The sequence below is a fragment of the Trachurus japonicus genome, unplaced genomic scaffold (genome assembly GCF_045865225.1).
Source record: "Trachurus japonicus isolate A0001 unplaced genomic scaffold, Traja_1.0 AP031073.1".
In the NCBI taxonomy this organism is placed as follows: domain Eukaryota; kingdom Metazoa; phylum Chordata; class Actinopteri; order Carangiformes; family Carangidae; genus Trachurus; species Trachurus japonicus.
Window position 1 is genome coordinate 31,761 of NW_028221206.1, and position 25,684 is coordinate 57,444.

General features: G+C 42.5%; 2 protein-coding genes across 2 annotated transcripts; both read left to right on the forward strand.

Moving 5' to 3' along the window:
- The first annotated feature begins 3,498 nt into the window (after positions 1-3,498).
- Positions 3,499-8,128, forward strand: LOC146959789 (growth/differentiation factor 8-like). Its single transcript, XM_085772901.1, has 3 exons — positions 3,499-3,856; positions 5,945-6,315; positions 7,687-8,128. The coding sequence occupies exons 1-3, from the start codon at positions 3,514-3,516 to the stop codon at positions 8,065-8,067; spliced, it is 1,095 nt and encodes a 364-aa protein (XP_085629027.1). The 5' UTR covers positions 3,499-3,513; the 3' UTR covers positions 8,068-8,128.
- A 3,052-nt stretch (positions 8,129-11,180) lies between these two features.
- Positions 11,181-25,200, forward strand: LOC146959790 (signal transducer and activator of transcription 1-alpha/beta-like; the record flags this gene model as incomplete). Its single annotated transcript, XM_085772902.1, has 17 exons — positions 11,181-11,301; positions 12,558-12,688; positions 12,773-12,917; positions 13,003-13,098; positions 13,430-13,513; positions 13,626-13,704; positions 13,795-13,886; positions 13,995-14,146; positions 22,503-22,661; positions 22,771-22,863; positions 23,313-23,372; positions 23,473-23,493; positions 23,584-23,674; positions 24,169-24,210; positions 24,304-24,393; positions 24,874-24,972; positions 25,059-25,200. Coding segments are annotated over exons 2-17 (1,573 nt in total), but the record flags the coding sequence as incomplete, so codon positions are not given.
- Between the last annotated feature and the right edge of the window lie 484 nt (positions 25,201-25,684).

Genomic DNA, 25,684 nt, shown 5'->3' on the forward strand with positions numbered 1-25,684 from the left:
ATTCTTCAGTAAATCCTAATCAAATTACTGTTACTAACTGTTACTTAATCATTAGTTACTCTTTTTGGACCCTAAAGTAAAGTGAGATATCAAAATGAGTAACTACTCTAATCTTGTACCTTAGTTCCTCAGTAACTACTCTAACTCTGTGTACTTATTGTAAAGTGTTACCTCCCTCTGTCTTGTCTTCCAGGCACCAGACACACTGAGACGCTGCCTGCCGCTGCTCTCTTCTTCTGCACTGGGATGAACTGTGCTGCACATACCCAACACTCCTGCTCTGTTGCTGCTGTATTTCTGAACTTGAAACAAATAAAATCTACTTAAAACATAAACAGAAATAATGTTTCAGTCTTTTTTAAAAATCTCAAGTCTAATCTGAGCTCCTCCTTTTATCTTGAGTTTGAGTAAAGATGTTGATTCTTGAGTAAATGTAGCAACAGATCATAAATTATTTAACAAATAACAATGTTGAATTCAGTTATGTAATCATAATTATAATGTTTGTTTGTTATGTAACTACAGAACATCTTTAGAGCTCCTCCTCCTCGCTGCAGTCTGGAGCTGCAGGTAATTTCAGGTGACAGGTGTAGCTCCGCCTCCTGGTGCAGGTGAATGACTCACCTGAAAGGAACAGGAATGTGCAGGTGAATAGTTTTTACCATGGAGCCTCTGTGGGTTTAACAGAGGCTTCCTGCAAACAACGAGGTAACAAATGATTTTACAGTTCAAACAGATGTTAAAAGTCAAAATGAACTTTATTTAAATGCAGTTTTAGTCGTTTTCATTGCAACATGATTTTGTGTGTTTCTCTGTGTCGTCTTTTTTTTTCTGTTCTGCTGCCAAAGTCAGACATGAAAGGCTGAGCAGGGAAACATTGACTTAACCCTGAGCCGCCCTCAGTCTGCCTCTGTTGTCATGTCCACAGAAACGCTGCCTGCGCGGTCGGTAAACACGTCGAGTGACAAGGTCGTCCTGTCCAACAGGTGCGTGACACACGACCACGTCCCACAGTAAATGAAGGAGACACTGTGCAACGTGACTCGTCTCCGAGGCCTCAGGCTCCGTCTTCCTCCTCCTCAAACCAACCAATCTGCAGGTTTTCACTTGATTAGTCCAGTTGTCCAGATGTAGAAGAGAAATAATCCGTAGGGAAGTGTTAGGGCTTTAAAGAGGAACTCTGCAGGATTTCCAACCTTGTAAGATCAGAGCCTCCAACCCGGTGTCCCAGCTCTCGTCTCTGCGGCACCGCCACACAAACGCAACGCGCCCCGTAACCCGTAATCTCTTGTTTATGACAGATAAGACTACACAGATATACACATGGTAACATGCTAGATAATAAATACACTGCAAAAACTCTTACTCTTACCAAGAATATTTGTCTTATTTCTAGTCAAAATGTCATTTCTAGTCAAAACAAATCTACTTCTACTTAAAATAAGACTCATCACATAAAAAGTAGCTTGTTTTTGACACTTTTTCTTCCTTATTACAAGCACAAAAAAACTTGCTTTCACTGGCAGATTGTTCTACTTATTTCAAGTGAAAATTTGTTTGAAACAAATGAAAATGATCTAAAAACAAGTTCATTTTTAGGTGATGAGTCTTATTGTAAGTGGGAAACGTTTAGTTTTGACTAGAAATGAGACATTTTGACAAGAAACAAGACAAATATTCTTGGAAAGATTTAGAGTTTTTGGAGTGTAACGTTATCCACCGCTCCATGGATTGATTTCTCACCGGCTTCGTTGAAAAAAACAAATGCACATGGAGGAGAGGAGGGTTAGAGACACAGAGGAGGAGACACCAGACCTGGAGAGTTATGCTGTTGGAAAGGAAAGCTTCCTGAAGCCGAGACAGAAAAAGCTCAGACGTGTGTTGATGTTTGTACTGATGACGTCTCCAGTTTTCTCTCTGTCATACGAGATAGTCGCTCTCGTCGTCAATAAACGGCAGGTCCTTGTGCCGAGCCTCCACCTGCCAGCAGAGCTGCAGCGCCTGAGCCAACACATCCTCCGACATCTTGTGGGCAAAATCCAGAACTCGTGTCCCAACTGGAGGAGGAGGAGGAGGAGGAGGAGGAGGAGGAGGGAGCGGCGAGGAGCAGTCGGATGCCATCTCCTCCTCCACCTCCTCCTGCAGGAAGACCGTGCTTTCACCTCCTCGCTCGGCCTCCTCCTGCTCCTTCTGCTCCGAGCTCCTCGACTGGTTACATCCCATCTCACAGAACCTCTCTCAGTCTCATGGCAGCTTCCAAGTGGCGGTTAGAAGAAGAGTGTTTCCCCCTAAATAACCACCTGTGAGCTTCTGTTGAACCAACAACAGTTAAACCAGTCTGTAATAACCAGGTACGGCCTCTTACAGGGGAGGAAATCCACCCACCCACTGTCACATGTAAAGGCCGGCGTGGACGGAGAGCAGGTTGATTTAAAGTTTCCTCCTCCTCCTGCAGAGTGGAGGAGGAGCACATCGATCCGTCCCACCCATCCCATAACAACATCCCTGTGTCCCCTGACCTGTCATTTACAGTTATAAGTCATTGATCTCTATTTTAATTCATTGGATAGTTGAATAAACTTTCTTTAAATCCATATTTGAGCCATGTGCATGTTTTCCAGATCCATAATGTGACCCAGAAGTTTTATTTTACCGTCTGTTTTGAGTTGAATCAGTTCAGTTTAATTTTTATTTTGAGTTCATTTTATTGAAATAGATCAATAAAAAGTAAAGAACTAATAAAAAACACCAAAGTTTTAGAGCTACAGGTGAAAACAGAAGTAGAAAGTGGGTCATGTCTGTTTACTAGATACAAGGCCTGAGGTCAGCAGGTGACGGTGCCTTCAGGGTCCCTGCAGAGGGTGGGAGTTTACACAGCTCGCAGGGCAGGGCGATGATGGTCTGTGTTTTTTTTATTTATTTATTTATTTTATCTGAGCTGATTTTATCCGGCAGCTAAAGCAACTTTATTTAGTGACTCCAGTTTTTAATTGTTCAAATAAAAAGCATTTTCAGATCTGATCTCATCTGAAGTGGAGATTTAATTTAATTTAATTTCCTTTATTTGTTTAAGAGGGACAGTGTACATCAATGAACATTTTAAAAGAATAAAATGTAAATGCACCCAATTATAGCCAAAAGGCTAATTTCCGTTGGCAGTCCCCCTGCCTGATGGAGCATGGCAATAAAACATAAAACAAAGGTATATAAAAAGTTACATTAAGACACATTAAGACAGATAACACAGATCGCTACACAACAATACACCTTATCCCCCACCCCTCCGACCCACATGCACGTACGCACCTATAACACATTACAGATCCTGAACTGAATCATCTGGATATTGATCATAAAGTTTTGCTACCTCTTTAAATGTCCCATCTGATTAAAAAAAAAGAAAAAAAAGAAACGGATCCTCCCGGGAGCCAATCATAAAGCGGAGAAGGACAGAAGGGCCAGACTCATATCAGCCGGCGTCACCGCTCCGGCCTCTCTCTCCGTCTGCCCAGGATGCTCCTCTGGTTCCTTGTGGCCGTCGTTCTCTCCGCAGCTGCAGCTTCGTCCATGGAGCCCAGTAAGCAGAGCCCCAAGCTGCTGCAGGCGGCGGACAGCGGAGAGCAGTGCTCGGCCTGCGACTTCCGGGAGCACAGCAAGCAGATGCGGCTCCACAACATCAGGTCCCAGATCCTCAGCATCCTGCGGCTGGAGCAGGCGCCCAACATCAGCCGAGACATGATCCGCCAGCTGCTGCCCAAAGCGCCGCCTCTGACGCAGCTGCTGGACCAGTACGACCCGCGCGTGGAGGACGAGGACCACGCGACCACGGAGACCATCATCACCATGGCCACCATGCGTAACTAAACCAAACCAAACCAAACCAAACCAAACCAAACCAAAGCTTCTTTTTATGGTTCTTTTTTTGTGCGTAAAAAGCGAAATCCGTGCGTAAAGTTTGTGCGTAAAGTTTCAAGTCACGGACAGGCAGCTCATTTGTATCCTGCTAAACACAAAATATAACCACTTTAGATTATCGTTGTCATCTCGGGTTATTTAAATATTAAAGCGAGACACGAAAGGCGAAAATGCACGGATCAATTTTGAGATTTTGGGCTGTTTTGCTTCTTTATCATGTCTTCTTTCAGAATAGAGGAAAGAAATTGTAGAAAACCCAAAATAAGGTTTTTATTTTCCTTAATTTAGTCTCTTTCGTCTGTCAGGTAGCTCTGTCTCTCTCTTCTGAACAATGGGCCTCATTCACGAACCGTTCTTAAGAACAAATTTGTTCTTAAGTCCTACCTTTTACGAAGATTGTGGCATTCATGAATGTTTTCTTATCCAGAATTTGTTCTTAACTAAGAACAAAATCTACGAACAGTCAGGAGTATACTTACGCACTTTTAAGTTCTGAGACTTTTGCAAAAATAACCGATTATAGCATTTTCTTTTGTTCTGCAGTTGTATGATATTATATGATTTGAATAAGAATTCTTTTCTTATCTTTTATGATGTTTTTAATAATCATATATATTAATAATAATAATTGACAAATCATTGCAGTCTCTTAAAAAACATTACAGACACTAAATTCATATCATATCTTTTTTTGGGGGTGGGGGGGCATACAGCTGCCGATATGATTTATTTTTTCCCTAATTGCGGGCTGCAACAGTGCACTTACTGTAAGTGTTCACACTACACACAACTGTTTTTTTTTTCATATGTGATAATATGATGATATTTATGGTGGCACATGTGAGAGTGTGGTCTCTCTGATAACAACCGAAGAGCTGCATCCACTGCTGACGCAACTAAATATAGCCTAAATATAAATATAAAAATATAAACTAAATATAAGCCTTTTGTTTGTTTCTTAGTTTCATTCCTGCCGCAGTAGCACCACTTCACTATTTAAGTTCTTTTTACGTTTGGAGTCTGGTGCTCCCTCCCAGATTTTCATTTGAGCATTTCAACTTTCTTTCTCACTTCACCTTCTCTGCTCAGTGCCTGTGGGTGCTGTGTGCACACGGCCCTGCAGTCTCATGCCCTTTTACGGGCATTGATGGGGCTGTTACCTATGCTAATCATATGTTAATTAGACTCACCTGGCACACGCCCTCAATTTACGAGGAGATGGCATTCATCAAGTAGGAACACAGCTGCGAACAATTCTGAGGCTTACGAACGCGTTGATGAATCTGACGTAGGGTTAAAGGAACTTCTTAAGAACAACTTAAGAAAGAATCTAAGAAGGTTCTTAAGAAGATATTGGTGAATGAGGCCCAATGATCTTTCATGTTATAGGCTCCAAAAATCGTCATTTCCTTTTGAATTTTACAGTAGTACAAGTCTTTAAAGTGAGTTTTTCAGACTCAGACTCTGAGCTAGAAATCTCCACTTCAGCAGCACTTACAGACACCAAACCTTCCACTTTGATCCCTTTCTATATTCTAAAGGTTTTTACAGAGGGGATTGTTGATGTATCATTCACAGCCTCATTTATACAACATTGTATTCCTAAAAACATGGAGAATTGTTTTTAGGGCTGGTGACAGTATTTTCTCATTTACAGAGTGATAAAAAGAGATATCCAAAATCCTCCTCTGTAAAAACTTCTGACTCTAATATGTCAACAAAATAAGAATTTTGAAAGTAGCTTCATCCATTGTTCAGATTTCTGTTCTGGAAATATATGCAAATTAGCGCATATTTCATTAGATATCGCCTCATTTGCATATTTAAACATATACAAAAAATATTTGTCTTAATGTAAGTGATAAACTTGGTGCAAGTTTCATGGTGAAATCTATGTCTCATAATTAAATCATATAATTACATCCATATGGAGACACATTGGTGTTCATGTTGTTGTAGAGAAACGAAGTTTTAAAGCTGCTCTTATGTGATGAGGTCATCATGCTGTGATCTGATTGGTTTCTTCCAGCCAATCCGATCGCCCAGGACGAGTTGTTCTCCTGCTGCCTCTTCAGCCTCAGTCCAAAGATCCAGCCCAAAAACATCCTGAGCGCCAAGCTGTGGGTGCACCTGCGTCCGGCCGACGCCGTCACCACCGTCTTCCTGCAGATCTCCCACCTCAAACCCGGCAGGGAGGGGAACAACACGCGGGTCCGGGTCCGCTCCCTGAAGATCGACACGGACGCCGGGGCCAGCTCCTGGCAGAGCGTGGACATCAAGTCGCTGCTGCAGGTCTGGCTGCGTCAGCCGGAGACCAACTACAGCGTCGAGATCAACGCCTTCGACTCCAGAGGAGAAGACCTGGCCATCACCTCGGCAGAGCCCGGCGAGGAGGGGCTGGTGAGTCGCAGGGCAGCAGCTGCAACATCTGGAGCCGGCGGCGACGTCACCACGGCCCAGATGTTCAAAAGTTACCTGATAATGGATCCGATCAAATCTGGAAAACGTGTCGTTTCAAAACTTAAAACAGATTCTGAGATCGGATCGGATCACGTGATCCAGTCTTGGTTTTATAATCTGGTTTGTGTTGCTCAAAACTTTTAGTCGGATCAGGAAAACTTTGATCCAAAACATCAGGATTATTCAGATCCCAGCGGTTTGGTAGCCTAGAAATCTAGCTGCACCCTAGCGGCAGCAAATGTATTTGCTCCGCAGGTCTAGAAACGAGCCATAGGAACTTTTTGAGTCTCGAACACCGTTTGTGTTCACCAATCACAGCGCTCTATCTGTTTAGAGAGTCGTTGGGCGGGCTTAATGACGACATACTTGCGGAATCGTTTGAATTGGCGTTGGCATCAACTTTGAAAGAATTAAACTTGTCATTTTCTTTAAAGGTGTACAGAAAAGAGAACTGAATTTGAGCCCACTCAATCATAAAATTAGTGTAATAACTCATCTATCAGACGATGTAGCCCAAACTTTGTGCAAAATTCTATTTTTGAGTAAATCCGGGATGAAAGTGTGTTTTTTTTTTTTCGAATTGGATAATGCAGGCGCACGGATTATACGTCAGCCTGTATACGATTCATCAGCCACTGATATTGGATCTGTCATCCGTCATTCAAACGTCTGAGACACACACACACACGGAGCTCGGGCTCGCCCCCCAGCTTTGAATATCCCGCCCGCTCGATAACGACCAAACAAATTCGTTTTCCTTACTCGGGTAAACTCGTGTTGCAGCTCGTGACAACTCGGCGCGACAAACAGGACAAACGGCCATTTCTGTACACCTTTAAAAGTTGAGCAAGAAACTGCACTCAAGTCATTCATTTCAAAGAAGGATGTATTTGGTGTTTTGCTGACGGGATATGGGAAAAGTTTAATCTACCGACGTCATCCTGCTCTTTGCTCTGATTGGTCGTAGCGCTACCCTATTGGTGCAGAGGCAGTTTGAAAGACAGCCTTCATCCCGCCCCCTGGATTGAGCCGAGGTCTACCGGTCGTTACCAGACTAGACATGTTCATGATATAGTCTGGCTTGTCAGGCTAGGACATTTAAATAAAATTTGAAATTTTAATTTAATCTTGAAAAGTTTGTATCTGGATCAGACTGATGCTTTGAACAACCAGGATAAAACTAAAGATGGATGACCTGACAAAACAAGGGATGAAAATCTGGATCATTTTGATCCTTTTGAACAACTGGGTCCAGATGTTTCACCTCAGCTTTATGAATGAAACGTGACGTTGTTGTATTTTCCTCCTCAGCAACCGTTCATCGAGGTGAAGATCCTCGACAGCCCCAAGAGATCCCGCCGCGACTCCGGCCTCAACTGCGACGAGGAGTCCTCGGAGACGCGCTGCTGCCGCTACCCGCTGACCGTGGACTTCGAGGAGTTCGGCTGGGACTGGATCATCGCGCCCAAACGCTACCGGGCCAACTACTGCTCGGGGGAGTGCGAGTTCATGCACCTGCAGCAGTATCCGCACGCTCACCTGGTGAACAAGGCCAACCCGCGGGGCAGCGCCGGGCCCTGCTGCACGCCCACCAAGATGTCTCCCATCAACATGCTCTACTTCAACCGCAAGGAGCAGATCATCTACGGGAAGATCCCGTCCATGGTGGTGGACCACTGCGGCTGCTCCTGAGGGAACTCCTGCAGGACTTAGGGGATTTCCTCTGTAGCTTCAGACTTTATTCTTTTATCCAAACCCAAAAAAATAAGAAAAAGACACAAGCACAACACTTTCTCACTCCATCCATTGTTATTATTTAAAAAAAAGTGATCATAGCTTCTTTAAAGGGGAAATATCACTTCTTGAAGGCTCTTTATCATATATTTGCGTGTTTGTTTTGCCTTCCAGCCTCCAAAATGTGAGAATTGACAAAAAAAATCTATAATTTTCAGGCTCCTGAGGTTGAAATCTACGTGGTTTTACGAGCTGTTCCCTCAGTTCTCTTCCAGTGACGTAATTAGGATTCGAATTTGCATAAAACCACCCCTCAGTAAAAGGGGCGGGGCAAGTAGACGCTAATTTGCATTTAAAGGGACAGGCACTGAAACCAGCCGTTCTGAACAGAGCTGTTTTGAGCTGTGATGTTTGATCCTTGGGGTATTTTGACCAAAGCATGTCACAGATATGTCTTTAAGACACCTGGGAACTATTTTAATTTGTGGAAAAGGGACAGAATATGTCTCCTTTAAGTTATTGTTGCCTTGTGATGCTGGTGGTGGTGGTAGTGCGTGTCCTCAGAGATGAAGATGTTGCTGTACGGACAGGATGTGAGGTCAGGTCAGCAGCACACTGTGGATAAATCATGAACTTTTTTCCCAGCTTCACCATCTTCTTCTTTATTTGCTCCGTTTTAACATTCAATCAGATGCAACTCTGCTGATTTTCATCCATGAACGCTCCGTGGTGCGCTGATCCGTGGACACACTCCTGCTGCTTCCTGTCTTATGAAACGTGTCCTGATTTGAGCCCTGATCAGAACAAACCTCCGCGGGGCGTCTTATTTTGAAAAACATGAACCGAGTGACTCTGGGCCGACATGCCGCCCGCTCTCTGCCCCAGATAGAGACAATAATGAACTCGAGTTGCAGCTGAAAGTGTTTTCGTTAAGTTTGAAAAATGTTGCAGCAAGAAAATGTGACAGAAACTAAGAACCAATCACAGCTCCTGCAGACAACGTTTGTACAACTCTCTGACGGCCATATTGTTTTCATTCCTGCTGCGCAATGAATCTTGGGAAAGGTCGCCTCCTATATGGCGACGTTGTGTTTGAAACGCCTCACACTTTCAGTATTGTGTATTTCTGAAGTGGCCTGTGACACTGACCCAGGGTCAGCTGTGTGAAACACCTCATCATGATCTAAATGACTCCACACTTTAATCTCCAGGGCCCACTTGTTCAAAAGGTTGAATGTGGATCAAGATTATCCAGATTTTGAAATCCCTTGTTTTTCCATCCAGGATAATTTAGTCCGTCTTTACTTTTTTCCCAGTTGAAAAACAAACACCAATGAATGTATATATGCTACATTATAAATGTTGTTTATTTGACCATTATACAGATTTAGTAATGTTGAAAAGTTTATGTGGATCAGACTGATTCAGTCCAACTGTGCCTTGAACAACTGGAGTAAAACAAAGATGGATTACGTGAACCTGGATGACAAAACAAGGGATGGAAATCTGGATATAATCAATGAATATATGCTACATTATAAATGTTGTTCATTTGACCAGTTTGAATTGAATTTAAATCACATTTTGTTCCTGAATCCACAGCTGGGATCAGAATAATGTTTTGGATCAAAGTTTGATAAAAGGTTTTAAACAACACAAACTGAAAACCCAACCTCAGATAGAGAGCAGCGATGTCTTCGGGGGGGGAGTGGGGGTTGGTCTGTGTGCAGATGTCCTGATTGTTGTTGTGCTTCACGGGGAGTTTCTTCACTGTGCTGTTGGAACAGAACGTCCACCAGTGACACAGATTCACTATGACTGTGGTGAACTGGAGTTAACTTCACACACGGCACGGCTGCAGCGACGCCCACACACACACGCTCACTGGTGCACGGAGGCTTTTTCTGCAAAACGAAACGAAACAAACAAGCATTTTGATTTTAAAATGTTTAAGCATTTTTGTTTTATCTTGCATTTGTGTATTTATCTTTACATGAACGACTTGATTGTTGCCATTTAGACTCACAATCTAGACACATGAGCTGATGCTGCACTGAAGGACTGAAGTGAAGAACTGATCTGCACATGTAACCCAGGTCCCAAATACCTGGTGCTGCAAAAAAGTCGGAGCCACAGCCGACATCTGCAGGTGTGAAAAACATTCACTGTCATGACTAATGTCTCTGCATTAATAAGAATATTAGCAGCTGCTTTGCAAACTGCACTTCTTGGATAGCCTACTTGGTTTATTTCAGTGTTGTTGATTAACAGCTGTATTATCCTCCCATGTGTCTGAATAAAATACTGTACCCACTGTAAATAATCGTAAATGAAAAGAATATTATTAAAAGGCTTGATTTAGAGGAAAACATCTCCAAACTTTTCTGTCTCATTAATCATCTTCAGACATCTCAGTCTTATCAAATAAATCCAGTTGAATGATTCTATAAAAACATTTATATCATCATCATTGTTATTATTATTATTATTATTTTTATCATATTGGGTTCAATCATAAACCTAAAAGTGATAAAGTGCTTCTTGCTGTTTTTTATTTTGACCATATCCTGCTGATAAATAAAGTTTTATTGTACAATAATACGCAGTATTTTGTATTTCTTTTAAATTATTAAATTAATTTAAAACATTTTCTACTTGTTTTGGACAGTATGATCATGATGATCGGGTCTTTGTGAATAGATAAGTTTTGGTTTCAGATAGAGCTTGGCTTACTTTCTCTTTCTCTGAAAACACGTGGTCACTGTGCGCTGTTCTGTGTACGGGCTTTCCTCCATGTAAATACTTTGTATTGTCGGCCTTTAAATCATTAAAAACTGGTTTTACATTTAGTTTTATAAAGTTAAAGTCTGAAAAAACATAGAACTAAATGTTTGTTGTCCTAACTTTCTGCTGTTGTCGGTAAATTAACACTACACTGATGGTTTGTAGTTGTTGATGAGGGGAGGCGAGCTAACTGACAGAACAGCCGTCGCGTCTTCGCTCTGATTGGCTGTCGCATGCAATGGGGCGGGCGCATGTGGTGAATCCCACGCGCTGATTGGCTGACGGCGCTTCCGTACAGTTAGATACACTAAAAACTAGGCTGTCGGTTTACCTGGAAGACTCGGGGCTTTTTTCGGGAGGAAAACTCCGCTCCTGCGACAAACTGCACACACTTCCTCTAAATAAAAGGTAAGTTTAACGTATTATCTCCTGTTTTAGGGACGTTAATTAACCCTGAACCTGTTCTCTGTGGTTTTACCGTGACTGTCTTATAACGCTGCAACAAACTGAGCTGTTCAACTTTGGCTTTTCCAGTCGATCAAGTCAGACAAAAACACCTGTGCGTTTATATTATCAACTTCTATACACAAACACACACCTGGAAATATTAATTAGTCATTACTGATTACAGATGCAGCTGTACTCTATTACTAGTTATTACTAGTTATTACGCTGGTTCACCGTGCACGTCACCGCCCACCACCCGAGGGTCTGACACGTTCAGGTGTTGACTTCCCACCTGTCCGACTACATGACGTAGTGAACAGTAACACACTACAGGCCCAAGGCAGGTGATGGTGTCACCCCTCTAAACCTGCAGATTGTGACACATTGCACCACTAAAACTGCAGTTTTTCCATCAAAGTGTGTAGTTAATAATCAATAATCAATGGGAGCTGTAAATACACAGACTGTCCACATGCAGACTCCCCTGTGTAGAGGTGTGTCCTGCTGCTGCTGCTGCTGCTATTGGGGAAACTGAAACCTACCAGGTGTTTGTTTGTCATCCTCCTTTCACTTTGTAATAGTAATAGTCACCAAGTAATACGAGTTAAAATGTTAAAAAATGAGCAATGCAACAATAATTGAATGTTTTCCAGCTCCTCCAGGTGCACATTATGTCTCGTCTCCTCCTGTAGACGTCTTAACTGTTCACCGAAGCCGAGGTTAAACGCCATCCTCACAGATTTCTAATGGTTTCTAATTTGGAGGAGTGTCAGGGCTAAAGACTCAGACCCTAAATGGAGACGTTTTCCTGCTAAAATCTGACACAGTGCAAGTAAATTGCACATGTGTAAGCAGTAAATTGTGAATATTTGCTTTGCAAGTCGATTTACAGTGTGCACCCCTAAATGTTCTGCTTGTGCTCCTGGTAAAAACAGTAAGTCTGGAGTCCTGAGTCCAGTGCAAACACAGGAACTGGGCTCAGACGCCTCACAGGATATGTTACACCGATGTGAAGTGAACAGGAAGAGAAAGAAACGATGAACTGGGAAGTTTCAACAGCAGAATGTTGAAATAAAATCATGGTAGGAAGCGTGTCCGACCGCAGCAGCAGCAGCAGCATTAACAGCAGCAGCAGCAGCGATTCTGCTGAGCACTGCACTAATAAATATGAATCAGATGATTTGTTTTGTCCTCATGAAGCTGCTCTTGTTCTCCAGAAGATGGCGCAGTGGTGTCAGCTCCAGATGCTGGACTGTAAGTACCTGGAGCAGGTGGACCAGCTGTACGACGACTCCTTCCCCATGGATATCCGACAGTACCTGAGCAGGTGGATCGAAAGCATCGACTGGTGAGAAGTCAAACTCTGTCTTCCTCTTTTTTTCTCTCCACACGAGTCGCCACATTAAAACTGAATGTGTGTGATCTTCCTCAGGGACACGGTGGCGATGCAGGACTCGCTGGCCACCGTCCGCTTCCACGACCTCCTGGCTCAGCTGGACGACCAGCACAGCCGCTTCGCTCTGGAGAACAACTTCCTGCTGCAGCACAACATCCGCAAGATCAAGAGGAACCTGCAGGTCGGAGCTGGAGGAAGTTAAAATAGAAACTGCTCTGTGGTCGGAGGTTGGAGCTGAAACTTTGTTGTCGTTTTGTTTCCCACAGGACCGGTTCCAGGAAGATCCGGTCCACATGGCTATGATCATCTCCAGAAACCTGAAGGAGGAGCAGAAGATCCTGGCCAGCGCAAAGAGCGCCGAGGTACAAAACAGAACAGCTTTTATTTTGAAATGATGAGGAAACAACTCTGTTTCAGGGTCGTTAAACTCATTTTAGTTTTAGTTTGATCTCAATTGGACCGTATGAGTAAAATAAAAGCATAATAACGTATAAATAATGAGAATTTTTTACACTTTGCAAATTCACGTTTGACACCCCTGCTCTGTTTTCTGCATTTATTATTGCTTTACTTCATGATTGATGCATAATTTACATCTATTCTGGCGATAAATACTGATGAGATGTGTTCAGCTAATCGGCAGAGAAAAAGAGTTAATGATCAAAAGAGTTAATAAATATTTTTCAACAGCAGGAGGGCGAGGTCTCTGTGTCGGCCATGGTGGTGGAGAAACAGAAGCTGGACAACAAGGTGAAGGAGATGAGAGACAGACTGCAGGTTAGTTGGACTTTGATGTTTCTGTCCGTCAGATGATCAAAGACATTTTTAATTTATTCATTTTTGATGCAGAATGTGAATGAAATGTAATAAAATATCTCCAAATCTCCAGATCGTGGATCAGAACATTAAGAACGTTGAGGACCTGCAGGACGAGTACGACTTCAAAATGAACACGCTGAAGAACAGAGGTGAGGAGCGTTGTCGTTGCTTATCGATCGGTTATCTACGCGTGTGTGTGTGTTTGTGTTTGATGGATGCGTGGCGTCCTGTCTGAGCAGAGAACGAGATGAACGGCATGACGCCCAAGGAGCTGGACAAGGAGAAGCTGGTGATCGTGAGGATGGAGTTAGAGCTGAAGGCCAAGCGACAGGTGAGGTGAACCCGCCACTTCTTGCTGTGTCGGATACGTGGTGTTGTTTTTACTACAAGTCCCATCATGCACCTGTGCTCTCCTCCTCCTCCTCCTCCTCCTCCTCAGGACGTGGTGACTCAGCTCAACGACCTGCTGAACGTCACCCAGGCGCTGCTGTCCGACCTGATCTCCGAGGAGCTTCCTGAGTGGAAGCAGCGGCAGCAGATCGCCTGCATCGGAGGACCGCCCAACGCCTGCGTGGACCAGCTGCAGAACTGGTGAGACTCCTCCTCCTCCTCTTCCTCCTCCTCCTCCTCCTCTTCCTCCTCCTCTTCCTGCTCCTCTTCCTCCTCCTCTTCCTCCTCCTCCTCCTCCTCCTCCTCTTCCTCCTCCTCCTCCTCTTCCTCCTCCTCTTCCTCCTCCTCCTCCTCTTCCTCCTCCTCCTCTTCCTCCTCCTCCTCCTCTTCCTCCTCCTCTTCCTCCTCCTCCTCCTCTTCCTCCTCCTCCTCTTCCTCCTACCATGAAACTAGATGAGCCTTATGGTGCGTTCCAGGCAACCCGTAACTCGTATTTTTCCGACCTGTTCCTATGGTTACCCGTTAGAACGTACAGTCAAACTCGTAACTTCCCACCTGTGAACTCGTACTAGATCGATCTGCTCCCAGTTCCCAGTTCGTAACTCGTAACTTGCCTGGAACGCTACAAACTCGTAACTGGTGACTTGAAGACGTGACTTACGGGTTAAAAAGCCTGCCTGGAACGCACCATTAACCCTCCTGTTGTCTTTCTGGGTCAAATTGACCCAATTTGTTCCCCTCCTCCATCCGTCCTTCTTTCCTTCCTTTCTCCCTTATTTCTTTCCACAATCCTTTTCCCTTCCTTCCTTCCTTCCTTGAACAAATCTGTTCCCTCCCTCCATCTGTCTTTCCTTCCTTTTTCCCTTCCTTCTTTCCTACCATCTTTCCCTTTGTCCTTCCTTCCTTCCTTCCTTCCTTCCTTCCTTCCTTCCTTCCTTCCTTCCTTTCCTTTGTCCTTCCTGCTTTCCTTCCTTCCTTGACCCAGGTGGACACCAGGGGCCTCATTTATCATTGTGGATACACCTTTTTTTACGCCATTTTCCCCTCGTTTTGTGCGTACGCACTTTTCTCCGCCAAATTTGGGATCTATCAAGCCAAAACCTGACAGGGAAAAGTGCGGACATTTACACCCATTTTGACCCTGGCGTACGCCTTTTCTGAGGAACAGGAAGAATTGGCGACACCGTTGCTGAGTCAGAGAACTGCAGTGTGAGAGGGAGAGAGGAGCGCGGAGTACATTTAGAAGAGCACAGTAGGATTTTTTGAAGTAATTGTGGTAGTGGTGGACCGTTGATGCTGGCAATCCAACCCGCTCTATAATAACACTAGGCTTTATGTTCATTGATAAACAGAGCGGATTGTGGATTTTGCTTTTTTGATTAGGCTATGTGTGACGTCCGACAAGGATCAAACCATCCAAGTTTAAAAACACATCGGCAGCAGCGCACACTGATCTGCAGCCTAGACTGTTATTATTCTGTCACCTGAGTTAACGAGGTGCACGTGTGTTTGGAGCTGACGAGAGGAGAGAATAAAGAGTGAGACAACGCGGCTCTGAGGAGGAACTGTGAAGGACTCAGCTGTAATGGAAAATGACCTAAACCGAGTCCAGTGGAGCTGTAACTGTGTAGTGGAAAGGCGTGCAAAGTAATGGTAACTATCGTCCTGCTTCCTACATTGTTTTAACATCTAGGTAAAAAAAAAAAAAAAAAGATTTTCTGGGATAAACGGGCAGATTACATAAGATTCTTCTTCTTTCCTCTCCCTTTTGTTGAGATTTGGGAGGTTTTTGTTTTTATTGTAGCTTATTAAAATGCAAGATCATTTTTCTGACTGATTTATTGCCCGTGTATCTGCTTTCGGAGAAGCGGAGAAGTTCCGCTTCTTTCCCCGTCCTCCGCCCGTTGTCTCCGTTGTCACTTTGTTGTCACAAAAGTTGCTGCACCACAGAGAGCACATGGCTACTTAAATATGCACGTGCAGACCATATAAAGTTGTATATAGGCGTTCCGGGGGCGGAGTAAGAGGTGTGTTTTTTTTTTTTTTTTTTTTTTTTTTTTTTTTTAATTCAAAACTTTGTTTCACAGTACAAAAATAGTTTTTCATGGTAACATGCAATTACTAAAGCACATTTATATTATACGCCAGGGGGAATTTATAAGTTTACAACAAAATTTTCAAGTTTTCACATATATTGATAGTCTTAATCGCTTTCTGGTTGTTTGAAAATTTGATGGAGGTTATGTATTGCTTGAGCTCACTGTTAAAAGCAGTAAAGGAAGGTTTTTTTTTAATGAACTTACATTTGTGAATATGAAATTTTGCCATTAAAATAATAAGGTTGATAATAAAAGTTATATTAGCTTTTTCCTTGTTTTTTTTCAGGTCAGGGAGCCCAAACAGAACATTCCTCCAAAACAAAATAAAATCACCATCAACATTGATAGCAACAAAATTACAAATATCACTCCATAGTTTTTGCACAATAGGGCAGAGCCAAAACAAATGGGTCACAGTTTCAGCATGTACAGAACAGAAAGTACAATTCACATCAATGTCTTTTTTAAATCTTTTTACAATGTGGTCATTGGATGGATAACATTTATGAATAATCTTAAATGAAATTTCTCTCACTTTATTAGTTAACAGGTATCGGTTGGGTAAGAGCCAAATCTTCTTCCAGTCGGTGTCCTCCATAAAATTGTTCCAGTATGAGATCACGTATGGAACTGTGGTGGCATCCCTTTTAAACAGGAGTCTTATTAATTTATTGTTTTTCCCATGGTTGCCGGCCAGACAAGCTTTACCTATTGGGGTGTCTGACAAGGATAACAGGGAGAGCTGGCTTGTTTTCCATTCTTGGTTGAGATTTAAATAGCATGCAAACTCCAGATGGGATTGCTCCAAAAACTCTGGCAAAATCTGCAGGTGATACAGGAATATTATATTCAGATAAAAACTCATTATACGAATAGAGGAGACCATTCCTGTTGAATAATTGAGCCACATGTACAATGTTATTATTAAACCAATACTCAATAAAAAGGGATTTATGTTTAAATAAAATGTCCTTGTTGTTCCATATATAATAGTTATGAGGTGAAAAATTATGCTTGAAGATAAGTGACCAGGAGAGAAAGGCCCTGCCGGTGAAAGGCTGACATTTTAACTGGAATTTTGTCAATATTGTAGTTACATACTAAGAAAAAATTTAATCCACCCAGTTTTGACAGAATATGAAAGGGAATAATGTTCCAGATCGCATTGGGGTTCCTAAAAAATTGTTTGAGCCAGTTTATCTTAAAAGTATTGTTTAAGGTGCAGAAATCTAAATAATTGAGCCCACCATTTTCATAGTCATTCATTAAAACAGATTTCTTCACGTGGTGTGTTCTATTTTTCCACAGGAAGTTGAGAAGCAGTTTGTCAATCTGAGTAATACTCTTACAGTTCACATATAGAGATAAAGATGCATATATTAAGCGTGACATTCCTTCTGCCTTAGATAGTAAAACTCTGCCTCTAAGGGATAGATCTCGTAAAAGCCACTGGTTCAACTTTTTCTGAGTTCTTTGTATTATAGGATTAAAATTCACTGAAGTTCTTTTTTGTTGGTCCTTGGTAATTGTGATACCTAAATACACAACCTCATCTTTGACTGGGATTCCACAGATGGATGATTTTGAACAATCTTTAATGGATATAATCTCACATTTATTAATGTTGAGACTTAAGCCAGAGGCCTTGGAGAATTCTGTAATTGTGTTTATTGCAGTGGAGATTTGATTTTCATCCCTAAGAAAGAGGGTGGTGTCATCTGCCAGTTGGGTTATGGTAAGTTTTCTGCCTATAATATTAATGCCATTTATCTCACTTGATTTAATGTGGTCTGCCAGAAGCTGAGCCACCAGTAAAAACAGGTATGGAGAAGCAGGGCACCCTTGCCTAATGCCTCTAGAGATATTGAATCTGGGAGACATGCCACCCGTTAGTTTAATAGAGCTGTTACTTTTGTGGTACAGAGTTTTGATAGCTGAGAAAAAATAGTTACCGAAGCCAAATTTCTTAAGGGATTGTAGAATGAATGGATGTTCAACGGTATCAAAACGCTTTGTAGAAATCTACAAACAGTATAAATCCATCATTCTCTACCAACTCTGGATAATCCAAAATGTCTAGAACTAACCTAATATTATTTGCGATATGCCTCTTGTTCATAAAGCCTGATTGTGTTTCCTCGATGATATAATCTAAAACTGATCTTAATCTTGATGCCAGTAAGTGAGCTAAAATTTTGTAATCATTATTTAGTAGGCAAATCGGACGCCAATTGTCTAGGAGCAGACTGTCTTTTTTCGGTTTAGGTATTAAGACCGTAATACCTTGGGTCAAGGTAGTGGGAAGAGATTCGTTATTAATACATTCAATAAAGACTTTATGTAAGAAGGGAGTCAGTTCCTCAATAAAGGATTTGTAAAACTCAGCTGTTAGTCCATCAGACCCAGGAGACTTATTGTTTTTGAGTTGAGTTATAGCTTGCTGTACTTCTTGAGGAGATATAGGCCTGTCACAGGACTCTTTATCTGCTTCACCTATAGTTTTAACTGATAGTGGATTAAGAAAATTATCAGCTGCAGTTTGGCAGAATTTAGAACTATACAAGTCTTTATAAAAATTAGAACAAAAGTCAGCTATTTCATGATAGTCTTCAGTAACAGCTCCATTAATGTTTAATTTGCTAATGTTATTATTTGTGTAATGATGTTTTTCAAGATTAAAGAAGTAGTGGGTATTTTGCTCCCCTTCTTCTAACCATTTAGAGCGAGACCTGACAAAAGCACCCTTTGCTTTTTGGCGATATAATTCATCAAGTCTAGTTTGCGAGAAAGCTAGCTCTCCTTTTTTTTCCTCTGTTAAAGAGTCTGGGTCTTTGCTAGATAGGTTAGTTATGCATGAAACAATTTTCAATTCTTCTGCTCTCCTGGCTTTGACAGCGTGTGCACTGTATTTTTCTTAATAATTTACCTATCTCATATTTCAGGAGATCCCAATTAGTCCCAAAAGTGTTTTCATTATTTGCTTTGGACCAGTAAAATGAGATCAAATCCCTTATCTTTTTTTTTATTTTCAACATTTTGTAGTATAGAGCTGTTAAGTTTCCAGTAACTAGAACGATTGACAGGTGTTGAACCACTGGAGGTGTTAATAGAGATGTGTATCGCTTTATGGTCAGTCAAGGGTGTTGGGCAGATGCGGACATCAATATTATTTTTGTCTAAGCTGTCAGATACAAGCCAATAGTCTAAACGGGACTGTCTAGAGCCCGATTTATTACTCCAGGTGTATACTCTATTATTAGGGTTCTTCTCTCTCCATATGTCAACTAGATTGAACCTTTCTATGAAGTTAATTAGCTTTGGATCTGCTCTAATTTGTTGAGAAGGTGGTATTTTGTCTAAAGAGTCATCCAAAATATTATTGAAATCCCCACCTAATATTAAAAATGCATTCGGGAATCTAACCAGCCAACTCGTAAGAATGTGATCTATCGCTAGCATCAGAGCTTCATTTTCTTTTTTTGTGTTGTAACCATAAATATTGGAAATAATGTAGATTGATTCATTATGTTTGATAGTTTGACAAATGAAGTGGACCGTTAAGATCAGCTTCTGTGATCAGAACATTACCTTGAAATCTGTCATTTAATGTGGCTACCCCAGCAGAACGCTCTGTTCCATGGGAGAGCCATATAGTGTTACCCCATTGCGCTCTCCAGAAGTTTATACAGTCCACAGTAGAGTGTGATTCTTGAAAGAAGAATAAATCTGATTTGAACTGTTTAGCAAAAAGAAATAATGCTTTTCTCTTAATGTTATTACGTAACCCCCTGGCGTTTAGTGAAACAAGTGAGAACATGAATGAACAAAAAGAACAATATATAACAGAAAGAATGTAACCAAAACTTGAATATGTCTTGGTTAAGTGTTACAGAATAGTGTGTAAAAGTGAAAAGTGTCTAAGAGCTGCCGAGGTCAGCACCATATTCGCTTTATAACAAAGCATAATAATTTGAGCAATTATTATTAGTAATTTGGAAAGCAGCATTACCTCTTTGTCTAAAATGAGACAAAAATATTCATAAAAGTGCAAATTTCAAATTGAAATCAGAGGTAGGTAGATAACCTAAAAAAGACTGAGCCCTTTTAAGGACCAGTGGGCATATTACTTGAAATTTGTGCCACAGGGAATGTCAAGGAACTTGAGAATTTGTAAACATCTCGTTTATGACAAATAAACAACCCTGCTTTTACGTGAACTAAGAAGAAGGCACTTAATTAATCTTTCTTAACCTTGATAGATCACGGAGGGATTTCTGCTCCGTTGACATAGCCTTTACCTCCTACAAAGTAAGCTGTTTTTCCTTCATCCCGAGCTTTCTTTATGGAAGGCCATAGCTTTTGTCTGTTCTCTCTGTCCTCTTGAGTTAAATCTTCCGCGAAGCGCAGGCCCTTGTTTTTGAGAAAGGAGCTGTTCTTTGCTCCCTTCCAGACAGCATCTCTCAATCTTCTGGAGGTGAATCTCATGATTACCCCTCGGGGATTCATGTTGTCTTGACGCGGTTTTCCTACTCGGTGTGCTACATCAACGGCGTCAGCCAGCTTCATCCTCTCCTCCGGTAGGATCTTCTGGCATATGTCGATCATCTGCGCTCGGACATCCTCCCCCCTGGTCTCGGGCAGGCCGTGGAGCCGCAGATTCCACCGGCGACTGTATCTCTCCAATTCGGCGACCCGGCTCGTGGTCCTCACGCCGGAGTCTTCTGTTTTTTCCATCCTCCTTTCGATATGAGCCACCTTCTCGTCCAGGGCTTTAATTTCGCCGCGGACAGATTCCATCATCTTTTCCAACTTGTCGCTTCTGCTGTTGATGAGCTCAGCCAGGGAACGAACGGCTTCATCAGACCCGAGCCCGTCTTGTTTACGCGGAGGGATTAGGGTCGGCTTCTTCGGGAGTGGGGGCTTACTTGGAGTAATCGGCAAGCGCGGGAATTCTTCCTCATAATGCGACTGCAGGTAGCAATCCATGCCGCTGTCGTAGTCATGCTCGCTAGCTGCGGAGCCAGTGCTAGCCTCCTTGCTCGACGTGTTGTGTCGCTTTTGCCCGGTTTTAGTTGACATTCTGTTCAGTTTAGCCTTACTTTTGCACTGAAAGTAGCTGTATAAAGTCACGGTGAAAGTGCCAGCTGCTTTCACAAAGAGCAACGGTCAAGAAAAAAAACTTAACTAAGTTTGGTGCTGAGAGCTCGAAAACTTTAAACCGTTTACGCCGCCATCTTGGTGAGCCAGTAAGAGGTGTGTTCACGTGTGCACCATTCTTGAGTCCTGTGTCATGTATTGCGGAGAGTTGTGCGTACGCACAGTTTGATTGATCTGAAAAAGGTGTAAATATTTAGGGTGTACGCCATTTTCATCTTTTCGCCATACGCAAATATTTAGTAGCAGTTTTACACCCTCTTTGATAAATGAGGCCCCAGGAGGGTTAAGAGGTGTTTTTAGCATCTGGTCTCAATCACCAGTAGAGTTGGTTTCCAGAAAAGACTAAAAGAAGGTTTTTCACAGGAAGAGATTTTTTTTGGACTGCATTTAATATTTAGATTTGGTTTTTTTTTTCTGTTCTTTTTTCCTAGTCGGTTATGGGCTTCTATACATCTGCCTCATTTATTTTCTGTATTTTTCTTTTTTAAACTGTCATTTATTTTATTATGTTGTCATATTCATTCATTCATTCATCTTTTTTTTTTTTCTTCTTTTCTTCCCAGTTTGGCTTGATGTGTCATTTGTACCGTACTTTCCGGACTATAGAGCGCACCTGAATAAAGGCCGCACCAGCTAAATTTTAAATGAAAATACATATATAGGCCGCACTTGAATATAAGCTGCAGGTTTTCATGTTGTAACATGAGATATTTACACAGAAAGACAGTAGGGAACTGTGCAAGTGCGCTCGCTTTCCTCTCCTCCATGTGCATCTGTTGACAACGAAGCCGGCAAAAAATCAATAAATGGAGCAGTGGATAACGTTCAGGTTATCCACTGAACGTCGGGGTTCCATACAACCTGTCGGGGTTTATTTCTCCATAACAACCTCCGAACTATACATTATCCCTTACATAACATATACGATGTTACGGCCTGTGTGTTTGTGTAGTCTTAACCATCATAAACAAAAGATTACAGGTTACGGAGCGCGTTTGTGTCACGGTGTGCAGAGACGAGAGCTGGGACACCGGGGCGGGGAAAAAAGTAGCGGCTTATAGTCCAGAAAGTACGGTAGTTGTTGTTTGCTGCAGGACAGGTCTGGAGAATTGTCTTGAATGTCTTAAATATTTTAACATGTATGTAATATTTGTATATGTGTATGTTTTCGGATTGAGCATATGTATATATATATATATATTTTTTTTTTTTATTGAGGCAGAGACTAATGGGGATCCATAATAATAAACTAAACTCTGTCTCCTCTTCATCTCCTCCTCCTCGTCCTCCTCCTGCTGCAGGTTCACAGCCGTGGCCGAGAGCCTCCAGCAGGTCCGTCAGCACCTGAAGAAGCTGCAGGAGCTGGAGCAGAAGTTCACCTACGACAGCGACCCCATCACACAGAAGAAGAGTTTCCTGGAGGCTCGAGCGCTCGACCTGCTCAAGAACCTGCTGTCCAAGTGAGCCAGCTGCCGATCCATCGCCTTCCTTTACTATCGGTTATCAATCAGAGTCAGAGTTTGATCGTACGGCTCAAACCTTTGTGTGTGTGTGTGTGTGTGTGTGTAGCTCTCTGGTTGTAGAGAGGCAGCCCTGTATGCCCACCCACCCTCAGAGGCCGCTGGTGCTGAAAACAGGCGTCCAGTTCACTGTGAAGCTGAGGTGAGAAACTTTTAGTTCATTATAGATTAACTCTCCAGGTCTGATGGTTCATTAAAGGGATAGTTCATCATTTAGTCAGATCCTCCTCTCACCATAATCCCTATAGTCATAGCAGCAGGTTCATCACCTTTATTTATCGGTGCATGTTGTTTTGAGATTTCAAACTCATCAAATACACAATCCAACAACTCCACAACGCTCTGGTGGACAAGTTGTGACCTGCACATTCACCACGCTATGAGATAATTATGTAAAATCCCTCCGCAGATCTCAAAACAACATGCACCGATATTTAAAGGTGATGAACCTACTGCTGTGACTATAGGGGTTATGGTGAGAGGAGGATGTGACTAAATGTTAAACTATCCCTTTAAGGCTTTATCTTTAACTCTGGAGGTTTTTCCTGTTGTGGCGACTTCCTGTCTGAGTGTGTGTGTGTGTGTTTGCAGGTTCCTGGTGAAGCTGCAGGAGTTCAACTACCAGCTCAGAGTCAAAGCTGTGTTTGATAAGTGAGTTCCTGTCACGTCTCTCTGCTGCTTCAACCAACTCTTCATTCATTCATTCATTCATCATATTAAATCTATTATTAAACTAAACTCTGCTCCTCAGGGACGTCACAGAGAAGAAAGGGTACGTGTCTAAAACCGAAGCCTCAAAACAAACACTCAGGTGAGTTATTGATCGGCAGCCGATCGGCTCATTGATCCGTCTCTTCATCAGGTTCAGAAAGTTCAACATCTTGGGAACGAACACCAAAGTGATGAACATGGAGGAGTCGAACGGCAGCCTGGCGGCGGAGTTCAGACACCTGGTGAGAGTCCGTCACCGCTGTTTGAAAACACTCACACTGCAAAAACTCAAAATCTTACCAAGAATATTTGTCTTATTTCTAGTCAAAATGTCATTTCTAATTTCAAAACAAATCTCATTAGACTTAAAATAAGACTCATCACATAAAAAGCAGCTTGTTTTTAGACACTTTTTACATCTTTCAAGCATATTTTCACTTGAAATAAGTAGAAAAATCTGATAGTGGAGCAAGTTTTTCTTCCTTATTACAAGCACAAAAAACCTGCTTTCACTGGCAGATTTTTCTACTTATTTCAAGTGAAAATTTGTTTGAAACAAATGAAAATGATCTAAAAACAAGTTCATTTTTAGGTGATGAGTCTTATTTTAAGTGAAAAGAGATTAGTTTTGACTAGAAATGAGACATTTCGACAAGTAATAAGACAAATATTCTTGGAAAGATTTTGAGTTTTTGGAGTGCAGGTCTCTTATTCCATGTCGTTTCTTCACTTACAGCAACTGAAGGAGCAGAAAGTCGCCGGGAACAGAACGAACGAGGTGAGAACCGACTGAAACTGTAAAATAAAAAATACTGTGACATCATCAATCAATGGGCAGAAAAGAGCTGAAGTGTTGCCGTGGTGTGTTCAGGGACCTCTGATCGTCACGGAGGAGCTCCACTCCCTCAGCTTCGAGTCCGAGCTGCAGCTCAACCAGTCGGGACTCGACATCAAGCTGGAGGTGAGACACACACACACACACACACACACACACACACACACACACACACACACACACACACACACACACACACACACACACACACACACAGGGTTCCCACTTGTCCTGGAAAACCAGGAAAACCTGGAAAATGGTTGACCAATTTTCCAGTCGTGGAAAACACATGGAAAATGAGAAAAAAAGTCAAATGTCCTGGAAACAGACACACAAAGTCAAATGTCCTGGAAAAGCTGTGGTCATCTTTAAACCAGACTTCTGGGCTGAGAGAGGAAGAAACATAGAAACAAAAATGTACAAAATAAGGTACAACTGTGGAAAAGAAGACTTCTCCAAAGCATGAACGGGACAGAGGATGTAGAATAACATGCCAGTCACACTGGAGCCGCTGAAAATGTCCTGGAAAATGATTTCAAGAAAAGAGTGTCACAGTGACATCACCAAGCTTCAGCTCACTTCCTGTCGTTGTCGTTGTCATGGTAGGCCATGTCTCTGCCGGTCGTGGTCATCTCCAACGTGTGTCAGCTGCCCAGCGGCTGGGCCTCCATCCTCTGGTACAACATGCTGACCACCGAGCCCAAGGTGAGCACACACACACACACACACACACACACACACTCGACTCCACTGTGACTAACGGATCTCTCTCTCTCTCTCTCCGTGGTCAGAACCTGAAGTTCTTCCTGTCTCCGCCGCCGGCCAAGTGGTCCCAGCTGTCCGAGGTGCTGAGCTGGCAGTTCTCCTCCGTCACCAAGCGAGGCCTGAACCAGGAGCAGCTCAACATGTTGGCCGACAAACTGCTGGGTGAGTGTGTGACTCAATTTTTAAAGGGATAGTTCAACATTTTGGCAAATTGACCCATTGCCTATAGTCATAGCAGTAGGTTCGTTACCTTTAATTGTCAGTGCAAGCTGTTTTTAGAACGGCGGAGCAGAGCCGTGAGCTGCTCAGAGCTACGCTACGGAGGCTCATGGGATTTCTTGGTTTCCCTCATCAAACTCATCAAATACACAATCCAACAACTCCACAAAACTCTGGTGGACAAGTTGTGACCTGCACATTCACCACGCTATGAGATAATAACACAACGTTACCACACAGAGTTGTTTTAGAGGGAAATTCATGCAAAACCGCTGATGCGTGTTGCCTTCAGGGACAGTTTTTCATCAACAGTCTCTGCATTTCCCTCTAAAACAACTCTGTCTGGTAACGTTGTGTTATTATCTCATAGCGTGGTGAATGTGCGGTCACAACTTGTCCACCAGAGCGTTGTGGAGTTGTTGGATTGTGTATT